This window comes from Pelmatolapia mariae, linkage group LG6 (genome assembly GCF_036321145.2).
Source record: "Pelmatolapia mariae isolate MD_Pm_ZW linkage group LG6, Pm_UMD_F_2, whole genome shotgun sequence".
Taxonomy (NCBI): domain Eukaryota; kingdom Metazoa; phylum Chordata; class Actinopteri; order Cichliformes; family Cichlidae; genus Pelmatolapia; species Pelmatolapia mariae.
In genome coordinates, this window is record NC_086232.1 from 36701070 (window position 1) to 36717060 (window position 15991).

The window sequence follows — 15991 nt, forward strand, 5'->3', positions numbered from 1 at the left end:
GGATGAGAACAACGGGCTTTGTGGGATAATAGAAAAAGCTCCTATGCAGATTCCACTTCCTGTATAGAGAAATAAAAATGCAGACAAAACAAATTTACGATCATTTTTAGTCTGTGAGAATACAATTCTGCCTTACTGCCAGGAGTAGTGAGATTATTTCACTTTAGGGTTTTGCAATAACAGTAATTATTCCAAAAATCTTAGTGCAATAATCAAATATAATGCAATGAAAAGCTTAATGAATATATAATTTATGTAAAGCTTAAAAAAAAAAGAATAATAAAAATCAATTACTACTACATCCAGGAGAAACGTATATTAATGCTAAAGTCAGTGCTTGCAGTTAGAAACAAAACAGATTCTACATTAAAGTCAGTGTCTTTTCAGGACAAACTGATGTTTGCATTTTTCCAAATTTCCCATTTTTATGTTTGTCACGTCCATTTGTGCAGCATATGCCATCCAGTTATATTGTATCATAAAAATGCTTACATCAAAGAAAAAAGCAGCATGAATAACAGTGCTGCAGGCCATTTGGGGTTGAATGGTCCCTTTAAAATAAGAATAATTTGAAAAATTATCACAGGTTTTATCACAATAAAACTGATACCTCAATGTGTAAAACAGTATAACATCTGGTTGGATAGAAGGGTTAAGATTAGGGTTAACAAACTGCCCCTCCATGCATACCCAGATACAAATGACCCCTAAGATCTAACACATACACACAGACTCATTCACCCTGGTATTGTAACAGCTATCCAAGCATTGAATTTTCATATTAATAGCCTTTATGCAAAAATCTGTTGCATATATGCTTAAAAACGGAACATGCATTTATGTGGGTATAAATTATAGGGAGAATGTGCAGGTAGAAGAGGGAAATAATTACAGGCCTGGATTTTAAACTCACTGGCCTATGGTTCCACAGTGAAGGAAGGAAGGCAGGAAGGCAGGAAGGAAGGAAGGAAGGAAGGAAGGAAGGAAGAAATCAGAATCTTATCTGTCATTGTAGAGGTGGAGTTCTCTCAGTGAACAAGAAGACACAGTCACTCAATAAAATTAAAATTAAATTAGAACATGTATAAAAATATGGGAAGGCAGATAAAGTAAGATGAATAAAAAGAAAGAGAGAAAAGGAGAAAGAAAAAAGAAAATAGTAAAGTTGTTACTTTCACTCATATTTCTTACTCCACAAAGAATATTAGTACATACCTAAATGTAATAGTGCATTGTAGTAATAGGACAACGTGTTGGAACTGAGTTCAAACTCCCATATTTGCAGGCAATCAGTGACAAAATCCAAAGTCTTCCTCTGTAAATAATTGAAAAAACACCAAGAAAAAAAACTAGTGTACAGTATTTCCTTTGGCATACAATGAAGTCCAGGTTAGCCCTAAAATTAAATTTTGTATCACAAGAAAAGCACCTGAAAACTGCTTTTTACTTCTTTAAGTGAACGTACTTACTAAAGCACCCAATGTGCTCCTATTTTGTGAGAAATTGTTTTGGATCAAATTAATATTAATAATAAACAAACAAATAAATAAGCCAGAGTGGTAAACAAACATCAGTTATTATTATGATTTTTACGAAACTTTTGTTTCCCAGTATGTGTAATACGCTTCATCCTATATATTTTCAGTTAACAATGAGTGTGTTTTCCTCCCTCTTCTTTCGTTTCCTTGGTGTCATTCGTTTATTTATACGGGTGTTTTTGATGATTAACAGGTCGTGCTGTTGTTGGGCCATGGCGTCTGTTTAAAGGCATTCGTGGCCTCGTTAGAAAATTAACCAATCCTGTAAATGAGATGACATTACAACGTGGAGTAAGGATGAACCCGGAGATTAAGGGGCGGGCAGGAGAACAAAAAGAGAGGGGCTAATAACACACACACAGAGAGGGGGGGTGAGAGAGAGAGTCTCGCGCGGAGAGACAGGGGACAGAAACGTGACTAGGCAGCCTAAGAGCTGTTATGCAACTGCTGACCTACTAACACATATTTCTAGAAAGGGAACCGGAGAAACTGGAGCAAAGTGTCCTGCAGCGCACAACACACGGGCAGTCCGAGCCAAAAGACAGAAAGGACATCCAGCCGACCCACTGACTCAACGACAGCTGACCCTGAGCAGCGACAGGAAAAGGAGAAGAAAGTTTTTTTTTCTCTGTCGGGAGGTTTCTTCTAAAGGGACACGGGAAGGAGGAAACGGGAGCGAGACAGCTTTTGTGTCGGGGAAGCCTGAATGTTTTCGTCCCTCTCCTGCGTGGAAAGGTAGGTTATAACTGAGCGGCTGGCTGCCGTGTGCTGTTTCTATCTGCCTATTTGCATGTTTTTAATCATTCTGTGCGGGTAGATACGTCTCTGGGTGTGTGTGAGTGTGTTTTGAGGCGAGGACGTGATGCTCATGGCCGGTTATTGTTCACATGGCGACTCTCGGCTGCGCCGGCAGATCCCGCGTCCCTCCGTGACTTTCAGCCGTATGCGGCTCTTTTTGTGTCACGTAAAACACGCATCTCACCGGGCAAGTGTGATACTTCAGTTGGCGTTTTGTTGCCTTTTTTGTTTCTTTGATGCTTTTACGAAACACCGAGTCCGCTTGGTAAAAACGTGGTTGGCCGTATCGCCGCACACTATGAGGTCAATGTCAAGGCGATGTAATTTCCCCTCATGGTGGTGTTTTCCAGGGAGCAGGGGGCTGCTGCTGCTCGGCTCGGACTGTGCTGTGTGGTCAATATACCGTATTAGCTCCTGCACGTGGCATATTGGCATGATGTTTTTATGTAGGTCATTGGATCAGTTACCCAGATATTGGCAGCCCAGCTAATGCAAAGGCTGGGATTAACGCATGGCTGTTTTTAGGTTATGAATTAATTTGAAGGTCTATCGCAGACATCTGTGGGAATCTCATGTCAGAGTAAATGATAAAAGATAAAAAAAAATCATATTTTTTTTAAACGAGTTTTGGACAAATGATTTGCAGATAGGGTGTGTGTAAACATATGTTAGGGCTTTTTCTCCGTTGAGAAAGATTACTTGGTTGGGTTTTGGGGATTTATTAAATAAATGCTCACATGCAAAGGGGGGAAATGTCTGATTTCTATTCAAAGTGGGCCACTGGGTGATTTTTTTTTCTTTTTTTTTACTCATAAGGTGCGTTAAGTAAAGCACAGAGCTTTGCTTTGAGGGAGTTGGAGGCTATGACATAACCAGCACACAGCAGGGAAAAGCAATAAATAGCAGCTCCCTCCTGGGACAGAGACGCTTTGTAATTGATTCTCGTTCCCACCCTGCACTTTTTCTCTGTCATTTATATCTACATTAACAACAAAATTCTTGTATCTAAAGAAGGCATTTAGCCAGAAAAGCTGCTATCAGTGATGTAACCCAGCTACTCAGTGTCTGCGAGCTATTTTTAACTTGCTTAGTCTTTTTTTTCTCCACCACAAAGGAAGCACGGAGCAGAAAAAGCAGAAGGCTGAACCAGATATAACACTGTTTTCTTTTATTTTTGTGTCTCAAACAAGATTCCAGTGAGGGCTTAGGGAGACCGTTTGTAAAGTTAGAATAACAAGTGAGCATTCAGGATGTGATGCAATGTGTGGAAACCCCTGTCTGGCAAAAGCAGGCACAGTTTTGGTTAGTCCACCTACTGCCAGCTGGTCTGGTTTCAGAGCCACTGCTCTCTGTCCCGACCAGCTTTCTGAATATAGGTCAGACTTGTATCTGGGTGAGGAGACATGAGGTTTAACAGGGCAAGCGGTGGACTACTTTGGCTGCTCTGTCTGTTGCTAAGTTCAGCTATTTCCATGGTTTTGGCAACTTTTTTACTTTGCAAATCTGCACCGCACTTATCTGGTGAATGTAAGTAACAAAAACTTTTGACACATACTTTAATGCAAATCAGATTTGACTAAAAAGAAAAAAGGCTCTTGAAAGGCTATTAAAATGCATATTAATAAAGAATTTTCGCAGATAAGTGAATCGTGAATAATTTGCTGTCTTTAGCCCACAGTTCAAAGTGTCATTTAGTCACTTGTTACTTTGGGTACTTGCTAAATGGCACGTAGTCGTATATGTCCCCGTAGCTGACCTGGAATGTCTGGATTCCCGTCTCTTAGTTTTGCTTAACACAAAGCCGCAGGGCAAAATGGTTCCTAGCTGGGGCCCCTCCACGTGTGTGGTGTTGGATCATTTAAAAGATGGGGGAGAGGAAGAGGACGGCATGTGTTTTACTTACGCTTGCCTCAGAGGGGGTCAGAGGTGAAGCATTCCTCCCGGAGCGGCAAGTGTCTGAGAACTACTTCAAAGTTGTGTCTCAGTGAAAAACACAGAAACAATCCGTACAGTAGCTGGAGTGAATAATTCTTCTTAATGGGAAATTAGCTTCTGCAGAAAAAGCCAATTAGATTATACCACGCTGAGTATCCCTTTATTTTCTAGCATTAGTCTTGGGTAAGGGAGATTGGAAGACATTCAGAGACTTTAACCTGTAGCTCCTGCTTCTCTGTATTATGCATGTATTACACAAGCTTTTCTCTGTAGCAAGAGAAATTCAGAGCACGTACACTATGAGCAACAACAGCAGCCCCTCCCCTTGCAGTCCTAAGAGAGAACCTGTTATATGTGAATTTGGCTGCAGAGATGGGTGTGTGCTCTGACGTCAATGCTGTATCGCTCACTATCAATTTTCATGTGCTGCCGATTCTTATTGTTGTGTGCAGCAAAAGGTGTCGCAACGTTTCTGGAGCGGACAGGAATTAATGTTGCGTGAAAATCACCGAGGCTTTCGTAATATGATTTTTAGGCACATGACGTATTCAAGTGGGTCTCTTTTTTTGCTCCCGCTGCAGATTCTGTAAAATTCCTCTCATGTCCCCCCCTCCTTTAAAAAAAAAAATCTCTCTCTGCTTCTGCGTCTCCCTCCCTCACCTTTCTGTTGCTCTATTTTTAGAGTGCACTCTAATACTCTCTTTCCCTCTCCTGCCCTCCCTTCGTTGCAGTCCCACTGACCTATTTTATGGCGCACCGTCAAAGACAGGAGGAGTGTTTACCGCTTAGCGTCGTTTCTAGGTCACTGGGACAGCATAGACGTATGTGAGCTTCCTTCCCACCCTCCTTTGTCTCGCACCACCCTCCCACCACCACCTCACACACACACACACTCTTCCTGCATGTCTTTACAAAAATTATTCAGGATTGGAAAGGGGTGGGTGGGGAGGGGTCATCCTATGTGTTTCCACATCTGTTGCCATTTGTATTCAAAGTGCTTATGGTCCAGTGGGGCTTTACACAAGTTTTTTGAGAAGAAGAAGCCAACAAGACAAAGCCAACTCAATTATAAGAACAGCCTGCAGCATATCTACAATAGACCTTGCCCCTGAGTTACAACATAACACATGATTAAATAAATGGTTAGTTATTCAGGGCAGCTTTCAAGCTGTTCCAAGGTCACAATGTGGGTTTTTTTTTTTTTTTTTTTTTTTTTTGTAAAGCGAGATTATGTAACAGGGTGACTGACTCACAGTGAAGAAGAAGAAATGCAGTCACCGGTCGGGAGAAGAGATTACTAGATTAGATAGTTATGCAGCACTGTCTTGTCGGTACAAAATGAGTGGTTTGTTATAGGAAAACAAAAAAACTCAATAGCAGAGGTAGATATGAACTTGTCTTGTTCGTGAGAGCTTTTGTTCTCCTCTCATTGACTTCGGTCCATCGTTTACATAACAGGAACAGTCTGTTTCGTTTGGTTTTTGTCTCATTTAAGGCTTCACTGCACTGAAAGAACACAAAGCAAATATCGAAGCGAAGCCGGATCTGCTTTCTGTTTTGTTTTTTAAATTCTGTGCTACGTCTTATTTTTACTAACAGTAGGACTCAAATAGGACAGGCAGCGATAATAAATCTGTAAATCTACATAATAAAAATGTAATCAGTAGAATTGCAGTAATCAAGTCAAAAAGCAGCAGAGAATATTCAGCGGGGATTCCTGCGCTCCTAATGATAGAAGAAGGTCATGTTTGTGCGCTGTTTAATTCCGTTATTGCAAATGAAAAGCGACACCAGAGCCATTGTTGCCCACAGGCACAGTGACCTAGATTATTGCATTTGCTCAGTGTGTGTGCGTGTGTGTCGTAAAAATGATGTTTTTATGTTTGTAAAGGACTTCAGGGCCCTGTGTAATGATGTGTTCTTAATTAATGCATATCATCTGTGTAATCCAATGGAGTGAGTGAGGCAAAGAAAAATAAGGGCAGATCTAGTTATTACATAACACACCACTACTGTCAACATCCGCCTGCGCTGCGTTTGCCATTGTTTTTAACTTTGCAAGACAGGTCGGGTGGGCAAGGCTTCCTGTTGATAAGATGTTGACACCGCACAAGGAAGTTCAGCGGCTTGTGGTGTTGAGTAAATTCAGTCAGTGAGATGAACTACCAGAGAAGCTGTGGCAAAAGACAAACCCCTTTTTGCCCTCTTCCCCATATTTTAGAAAATGAAATCTATAAGTAGAAACTATAAATGCACAGTTTGCGTTGTCATTTTAAAACTACGGTAAAGCAGAATCAGTGTGCAGATCACATTTGTATCTTTCCTCCTCTAGCTCTTTATCTGTCAGTCTCTGCAGAGCTGGCAGCAGGTCAGCCTGCCTCAGCTCTAGTTATGTGACGGAGCTCCGTCTTACACAAGAGCTCTGCAGCAGGAGCACATACACATGTTTATTCCCAGACTCAGCCCTGAGTGTGTGTGTGTGTGTGTGTGTGTGTGTATGCAGCTACCCAGACACTGCAACCAGCTTCATTTTCTTTCTGAAGTCAGTCAAACACAGACAAGAAAGAAAAACACTGTCTAAACCCTCGGGGGTTATGTCATAGTTTTTTCTGTGCTGGCTGAATTGAACTGAATAGACGGTGTATTGATCTCAACCCTTAGACCAAAAGGACCCAGAGTAAAGCTTTGTACTGCAGTTAATAAATATAACCTGAACTGACTTACATGTAAATACATGTCACAATGAACTGGAGTAATTTTACAGCTAATCTAACTCCCTCTCTGCTTCTGTTCCCCTCCCTTCCTCTGTCACTGTTTCAGTAACCCATTTAGTGGTCGACTAACGGCGGCGTTGAAGCTGGATCCTTAAAGAACCCAAAAGTAGACAGACTGACCTACATCCCATGTAAGACACTGAAAGAAGCGGGTCAGCTGCCTGACAGACATCACAGCTCTGCTGAAGATCGAGGAAGACACTGATAAACTCAAAGTCACCCCAAACGAACCTCCAGAGACTACTTTGAACTACTTGCCAAGACAGCTGGAAAACCGTTTGCACAAAATACAGTTTCTTGTTTTAGTTTTCTTGCTCAGAACACTACTTCAATGTCTGAGGTTTTTGTGGAGTTCCACCTCTTTTTAATCTTCCTGGCTAATTTGGACACTTGAACATTTCGATATTATAATTTAAGTAACAGAAATCAATGAGGCTATCGTTTCGAGGAGCACAAATACCTCATCCAGAAGTTTTCGCTGAACCTGCGACATAGGTCAGACGTCTTAGTAACAAAGCAGAAGGCTCATATAGTTTTACATTTTTTCCCTACCCCCCTTTGCCCTTTGCTAGAGTGATACTCTAGCACCCTGCGGGAAGAAAAAATGGAAAGTCTCAGTATACACCTCCCATCCACCAGCAATAACAATGCCGAGGAGGGCGACAGTTTTTCCCCTTACAATGGGAGCCTGCCATCCCCTACTCCTGAAGGAGCGGTACGGATTAGCCGCCAGTCTAAAGGTAGCAAGGCTACCGTGACCTCCCGTCGCAAGAGAGAGTTCATTTCTGATGAGAAGAAAGATGCTTCCTATTGGGAAAAACGGAGAAAGAACAACGAAGCAGCCAAGCGCTCAAGAGAAAAGCGTCGCCTCAATGACATGGTGTTGGAAAACCGGGTGATGGCACTGAATGAGGAGAACGTTCGTCTCAAGACGGAGCTCCTTCAGCTCAAGTTACGCTTTGGCCTCATCAGCACAGCCTCCTACATGGAGAAAAGTCAGCAAATCTCCAACAGCGCCGCTGATGGAAACACTGGCGGCAATGGGAGCAGCACCAACGGCACCCCGAATGGTAACGCATACCTTTCAAGCAGCGGCTACTCCAGTGCGTCCCAGGTGATGCTGAATTCAGACTCATCAGAAGCTGAACAGTCGAGTCTCGGCGAGCGCCACTCCACGCTCCCCAAATATTCCCCCCGTGGCTCCGTGTCTGACATGTCTGACAGCTCTTCCAGCCCTGAACCCATGGGCTACAACATAAAGAAGGAGCCCACAAGCATGGAGATGGCTGGTCTGGAAAACAACATGATTCCCAGTGGGATCACTAATGGGATCCCCAATGGAATGCAGAATGGGGCTTACCATGGCAGCCACAGTGCTCTGGTTTCTCCTCACCAGCAAAGCCCCCCATTGGCTGAAAATGTCATGGACTTCCAGCAGCATCATCAACAGCAACAGCAGCAGTGCCACATGGAGATCTCCAACCCCGCTCCTCAGGCCACCTCAGCTCAAAGGAGCGTCATTTTGTATCGCTCCAGCAGTGGCTGTTATCCCATGGAGAGCCAGAGGTCAGAGGAGCAGCAGTCCCAGCAGAGCAGAGCTCCTCAACATTGTCAGGACACGCTGACTTCCAAGTTCTCCGACTGCTCAGTGACCATCACAGAGGTTGCTGAGAAGCTGGAGAGAACGAAGACCTTGGACTCTCCACAGTATGAGTACACCAACGGTCACTTTGAGTCAGTAGAGGAACTGCAGCAAAGGTATAATCAGCAGCAGCATGACAACCACAGTCTTCAGCACACTGAAAACCACCAGAACCCCTTCGCCCCTGATCTGATCCACAACAACGAGGAGCGGAGGTCCTCCTTCATACAGCACAACGGCTACCTCAACACACTGGATGAAGAGCCCCCGGTGCTCACCTATGAGGGAGGTCCCCAAGCTGATGGTTTCTATCAGGAGAACTCCTCTGCTAAAGACACTTGTTCAAGTGATGGAGACCCTCGTAGCTCTGATAAGGAGGGCTCCACAGATGATGAATCCCCCTCCTCATCCTCCTCAGATATCAGCAGCTACCACCAGAAGATTGAGGGAACTGGTGGTTTGCATGGTGAGTGCCAAGCCGAGGTCAAAGGCACCGCCCTTCCCCACAAGCTCCGCCTCAAGTACAGAGCTCTGTCCAATGGGGCATCCAGAGCACAGGTGGAGGGACTGGTCAGCACCTCGATGTCCCCTTCTCCCACTTTGCCTCAGCATCCTTACCTAGCTCTGTCCAGCAACCCTCACAGTGGCAATGGCAACGGGGAGAGCAAAGATGCTGAGACTGAGCCCGAGTATGCGGAAGAAGTCAAGTGTCAGGTGAATGAGAGGCCAGAGGCTAAAAAGGAGGGAGGTAAAAAGGGATCCAGCGGTGGGAGGGGTGGGCGCAATAAGAGGCGAGATTAAGGACAAATAGGAGCAGCTGTCGTCTGCGGTGGACAGACAAAAAAGAACTGTGACTCACATTGGCACCTTGCGAGGTATAAAAGAAGCCAGTGATCAGTGTGAGATGTAGTTAGGATGTGATTTCACCACCAAGTTTCACTGTGTCACCTGTACCCCTTCCTGTACTCTCTCCTACCTCCCGCCTATCCCTCCAGGTAGATTAACGAGGGATGTGACAGAATGAAACTCTTCAGAGCTGGAGTTTGGGATATTTCCCTCGTGGAAAATTCAAACATTATTCAATTATTCATTATTGTAAACTGCCTTAGTGGCTGGCCAGTGTTTATTGTGGCATTATGGGAACATTCCTTTAACCAAAGACACACATCCTTCCTTTAACATCTCCCCTTTTGGCAAAGAGTTACATTCTTCCTCCCTCTCGTCCCTCTTCTTCCTCTCCATTCTCTGAACCATCTGCACACAAGTCCTCTTCACTATTGAAGCACTTAGATTGTATATTACTGTGACATATAAATTTGCATATATGGAATATATATTTTAAGAAGAAAACTGTGGCAAAAACAATAAAAATTAAAGCATTGGGATGTGGAAGTCGTAGACTTTAAAGCGATCAGCTTGTTTGTTGTTTCGAGAACCTTGTACAGTCCTTTGTTTAAAAAACGCCTCAAAGTTTCTCTTTTACTAAAAGTATGAGCCACAACTTGTTAAAAAAAATCAAATAAGTGAGGTACCCTTCTTTTTTAAAAGTTTGAGTTCAGATCGGGGTCCTTATTTGGACGATCTGACCTCTTTGACGCTCAAAGTTGTCAAAACAAGCGAAGGCCAGTTACTCGCATATCAGTCCAGGCTATGCAGTCACACTTTCCTGTTGGCAAGCACAAGGTGAGCCTTGTTTGCCGGCCATCCAACAGAAATCAATACGTCTTCATTTCAAGACAAAAATCGTCTGTCCAGTAAATGAAATGGCTCTCCAGTCACAACCAGCAAAGCTGCTCTCTCTCTTCATAAGGTGCCTCTTTATTGTGTTGTTCCTTGTCCCCACGTTGGCAGCGTCTTAACGATCCCACTCACCTCCGCACTGAGTTTTAGCAACTGTAGCTGCAGTAGATCATAAAGTATGTACAAGTTTAACTGTTTCACTTCCTGGTGCCTGCCTCTGGCCACTATGTATAAATGTAAAGTTGTCTATCTCTTGTATACTGCTGTCATTATTTTATTATTGTTTTATTAATATTATTTTCTGTTGTATTCGGTTATTCTTTTCGCTGTTATGTGTATTTTTCTGTCATTCACTTGTGTCATTTTTGCTCTAAACTCTTTCTGGTTGTGCTGTGTATTTATTCATGCTACCCTTTGCCCCAGTTACGGTTTGTACTCCGTGTTATTGTATAACCTTTGCTGAAAAGCTTTTTCAGAAGAGAAAAAAAAAAATGAATAAAGCTTGGCCAGAAGTGATTATGTAATGCTATACTTCAAGTGGATATGCAAATGGTTAGAAAAAAACACTCATTTTCGATTGTGAAAGATTCAAAATGGGGGAAAAAAAATAAAATGTTGTTGAATTTATACACGTCTTTTTTGGATTTTTTTTGGAGTTCTTATGAAATTTGACAGGAAATTATCCAGACAAGGAGAAATCCAAATAGCTGATTCACAGCACTCACATGGTCACTTCCCAGTCTGCCAGCGCAGCTCGGTGTGGAACCGCTTCAACACGTCATCACTTCATACTGTCGACTGGCAAACATTTACTGACTGTGGCACATCAGTACAGCAGGGCATCTGTTGGCTAACCCAGATCTCTGTCTGAATATTCATGTGATATATTTATACTGACAGGTACAAACTAAACATGACTGCGATGGAAACCAAAAATATCACCTTTCAAAGTCACACCTGCTCCCAGAGAGTATTTTTTTCAGCAGATCAAATATAACAATATAAAATCAGACCTATTGCTTTAATTAATTTCATTTAAAGACCTGCTAGGAAATAAAGCTGACAAGGAATACAGTGTCAGTGCAATTACAGTTTGTATGCAACAACTAATAGGAGGTAGCATTTAACCAAAACTAGGCAATAGTCTTGAAGAGATTTAGTAAAGCTATACCTAGAAATATCTTATGTTCTGCAACCTCAGTTCATTTTAAGCTTTTTAGCTCAGTGGTTTTGGTTTTAGGGATTAAATGTTTGAGGTTTTTGCCCATTTATTGGTCCCATTTACATGGAGGTTGCTGTTTTTACATCATGTGTGCCACAGGAAAGACGAAACTTGCAAGTAGCTTTTGAGCACTATGGAGCATTTAGCGGCACTTTTGCCAAGAATTTACCACAAAAACAATCCTAAAAAGAGAGAATTGCAGGTAATATTGCAAAGAACACAGGTCAAATTAATGATGCTATTGTATATGTAAATAGGTACTGGTTAGCAAGTATGTGTCACCAGTACAGCCTTGCCTCACTTGATGGATTGAACAAAAAGTCAGACTTTTTACAGATACTCAGCTGAAATTAATTTTCATACTGCACATTAAGCTGTGTTTCATCAGAAAATCAAAGTCAAGGTTGCGATAAATTCTGTTTCTGGTGTTGTCCAGAATTGCTCAATTCTTGTTTTAGTTGCAGAAATAAAGGGAGAAAAAAAGTGTTTTAACGTGCAACAAGCCAAAACAAGTTACACAAGTCTCTTGGGAGAAAACTGCATCAGACTAAATGCTGACATCTCCGAGCAATCCTGCCGTTAATGAAACACAAGCTAATGGGAACAGCAGGCTGGCATGCTGAGTGCATGCCACTGACATGGGTTACATAAGAGCCATAACAAGAAGGAGAACCTTTCAGATAGAGAGGTTTTGCAATGTGAAGGGAACACCCAAGTTGCTAGAGAATCTCAAGAGAGAGCAACTCTGGTCTGAAAAGGTCAACAAAGATGGGAGGGACCCCAACAAATATCTCATCAACATGTTTTCAGCCTCTAAGTGGTTCACATTGTGCAATTTTATGACGCAGATTCGCTGCATCCACAGCACATAATGCTTGCATGTGAGTTTCACAAAAATGGAATAAGGATGTAGGCAGCTGACCACAGAGTGACCTGCTGTTTTCAGCAATTTGACACTGATGTGTTTTTATTTCAGCTATCCAAACCAACCACCAACCGACTCTAACAAGGTGACATTCCCGAGAAAACCGCAGTGCCTTGTAGTTCGCGCTCCATCCACCCCCAATTTCCTTCCTCTCCTCCCTCATCCCTGTCATCAATACCGCTTGCTCTTTTTCTCTTATCCCCTCCTTTTTTCCCCAGCACATCTTTGAGCTGTAAAAGCTGCTTTGTATTGTGCAGAGGCTTGTGAAAACAAGCCAGGAGAGTAAAAGTAGGTCAGCGAGGAGGGATAGAAGAGAAGAGGGTGAGGAGTGAGAGAGAGAGAAAGAGTGGGGTTATTCAGAGTGGAGGGAGACAAAGAGAAAGGGGGAAGGAATAGAATAGAGTTACATCACATTCCTCTACAGCATAAACTTGAGCAAACTACTCAGAAAAAGCACTCTTGCTGCTGCCTGAGGCAGCGGGTCAGTAGCACACAAGTACACAAACGCACAAATGCACAGTTACACACTGGAGTCAAGTTTGCGTTTGCTCCAGCTGACATTTATAGATATACATGTATAAAATGCACACACACTGGAAAGCTCTGAGAGATTTATTATATTACAGTTAATTCATTCTTTGACGTAATCGATGCATATATATTTTACTTCATTACATAACTATAGTTTGAGCAGGTGGATATTTTTGTCTGCGAGATTTAATCTCCTGCAGGAATTTGTAAATATCCACTTTGATAAATGTCACTGCAACATTCCCACCGAGTCAGAACATCTGATAGTGACTCATGAGCTAGATACTCAGCTCTGATTTGAGTTGACCTCATTTCAAATTATAGTTTATTTTTATCTGACACAAACTCCACAGACTCACCTACCTGCCCCCCATGTGTGCACAGCAGCAGTGGCTACATGACCCATGACAGCAACTTTGCTAAAATAAAATATGAAAGAAGTTAAAAGTTGTAGTGAGAGGTATATGTGCGTGTTTATGAAAGAGAGTGAGCAAGGGGGTGTTGGCCCTGCTCTGCCTGCAGTGATCAACAGCCCCGGCTGGTTATGTAACTCAGATGCTGCAGTATGTAGGTCAGCAGCGCAGGGAGAGGCAGCGATCGGGTAAGGAAGATGAAGCTGAAGAGTGTGTGTTTCAGCTTCCCTGTTGGTATGTGTAGATCTGAATTCCTTTTCCACATAAAGAGGATGTGCACATTTTTAAATGATGCCAAGCTGGTATCCAATACAATCAGAATCAGAAAAATCTTCTTAAAGAGCTGAAATTCACAAGTCAAGACGATGAAAGAAGCTTGCTGCTACGTTGCAGTGAAGACAAATGTACCTACCTTCAAGTCCTCATAAACTTTGAATAGCAAAAGTTTGAATGTTCCAATGCCTATAAAAAAGATTTGAGCATGTCAAATTTAAAAAAAAAGAAAAATAGCACCATTATGAGCTAAAAGCCCCCCAAAAAGTCTTGATTTGATTGCAATCGGTTAGATTTTGTTTTTCTATAAAAACAATCAGATATTAGCTCGGTTCACAGAAGAGAGATTGTTGAAGAAACTCTGGAATTCAGCTAATCAATTATTAAAGTCTTTGAAGCATGACTAGACATGGTGGCTAGGAGAGTCTCAAGTTCCTTCTCTGAGCATTGTTAGAGCTATTAACATCCTGTGCCTTTTCCTGTTATGATTTTTCTAATGATCTGAATTCAGATTTGGGGTCATGATTAGCTGCTGAGAGGCTGGTGCATGCCTGCAGGAAGCCAGAGAGAGAAAAAGGGAGAAAAATGACTCCTCTGTTGAACATGCTTGGTTGGCTGCCGTTCAGGACAGAGTTATGTTGCTTGCCATGACCCATTCAGTCTCTGCTGCCTCTGTCCGCCAGAGCACTGTAAAATAGGTCACTCAATGTATGTGTGTCTAATTCTACAGATGTGTGTAGAACAATGATTTGAGGACTGCCAACTTCAGTGACACACTTTAGCACACACATAGACACACATCTATATACACAGCATTTACATCATAGCCTTAAAATAGGACACAAGAAAGTTGTGCACTTCTGAAATGAAAGTAGGCCACAGGGAAGAACTGTGTGCGTGTTGGTATGCGCATGTGTGAGAGATGAATCAGCTCCATGTTATGCAATGCTAAACCACCTATTACCATATCTTGTGCCCTTGTGCTACAGGAAGTAGGCTGTAGGCGTGTTTGTCCAAACGGAGGGTACAGAGAGTCGTACCCTTTCACTCTGACTTCAGCGATGCATCATGTGCCCGTTGAATTTAATGGGCTGTAATTTTGTTTTCCAAAAGCTTAATTCAGTTTTGCTCTTCGATGTTGAATCATGGTCATGATCCCTGGTGGAGCCAAGGTGAAGCCAGGGGTGGCCATGGCTACCACTGACTAACAGCCACGCCAAACAATCAACAGTGAAACCCATTACACTGCCAGCTCACTGAGATTTCAGGAGCACTGTGTTGTCTTTAAAAAGAAACTTGGCGAGGGCATTAAATTTCAAGTATGTAGAGCAGAGGTTCACGTCTTTTTTTCGTATTTGTTTCCATGCTACCCCCTGCTTACGCAGATCACAAGATCTGGAAGATATAACTAATGCCACAACTCAACTAGTTACCTCCATCTTTTCCATTTGTCTTTCTTTTTCCATGAGTGCCAGGTGTCGCCCTGATCTGTGCATTATTTAATGCTACAATCATATAAACTGTGTAACACTGTGAAATTTGTCCCCATCCTACAGCCAGCTTTGAACTTCTCTCACTGTCCGATGTAGTACGGTAGTTTCATTTCTTTCCCTACACAAATATCCATCCATTTATTCTTTAAACTGCTTATGCATTTCAGCAGGGACTGCAGGCTATCCAGCTGTCACACAGTGAAAGACAAGGTTACATCCTGGACAGCCCGGCAGTCTGTTGTAGAGTTAATTGTAAGACATACAAACATTTGTGCTCACGTTCAAACCACGGCCAAATTCAAATCACCAAACATTCAACAATTCCACATTTTGTTAATCAGTTCAGCTTTTCACAAAAAGATTGTCGTGGTAATGGTTTACTCCAACAGGGCACTCATGCCCGGTAACAGGAAGTGACCAGAAATGCATGACAAATCATTTGGCCACCAATGATTTGTCATGCAGAAAAACTGTAATGAATCATCTGTTTATGTTTAACCTCAGCGTAAGTAATGATCTCATCCTGGCCACCCCTATAAAACTGGCTTGGTTCTGCCACTTGTCACAATCCAATTGCAGAAAGGTTTTCCAGAGTTGAGAGCATGGGAAATATCCCCAACACTGTTTCTAAGCTCTTAGCTTTTATTTGATCAAAATCTCAGAAATATACTCTTCACGCTCTTTAACCTTTCGTTATTCAGCAGATC

General features: G+C 42.4%; 1 protein-coding gene across 2 annotated transcripts; it reads left to right on the forward strand.

The window, feature by feature from the left end:
• Positions 1-1957: 1957 nt before the first annotated feature.
• On the forward strand, positions 1958-11054 carry nfil3-5 (nuclear factor, interleukin 3 regulated, member 5). Of its 2 annotated transcripts, none has more exons than XM_063476822.1 (2): positions 1958-2273; positions 7092-11054. In XM_063476822.1, exon 2 carries the CDS (start codon positions 7650-7652, stop codon positions 9486-9488), a length of 1839 nt encoding a protein of 612 aa, XP_063332892.1. In that variant the 5' UTR covers positions 1958-2273; positions 7092-7649; the 3' UTR covers positions 9489-11054. The 2 variants fall into 2 exon arrangements, with proteins under 2 accessions (XP_063332892.1, XP_063332893.1); XM_063476823.1 differs by lacking the exon at positions 1958-2273 and adding an exon at positions 3599-3863.
• Positions 11055-15991: the final 4937 nt, after the last annotated feature.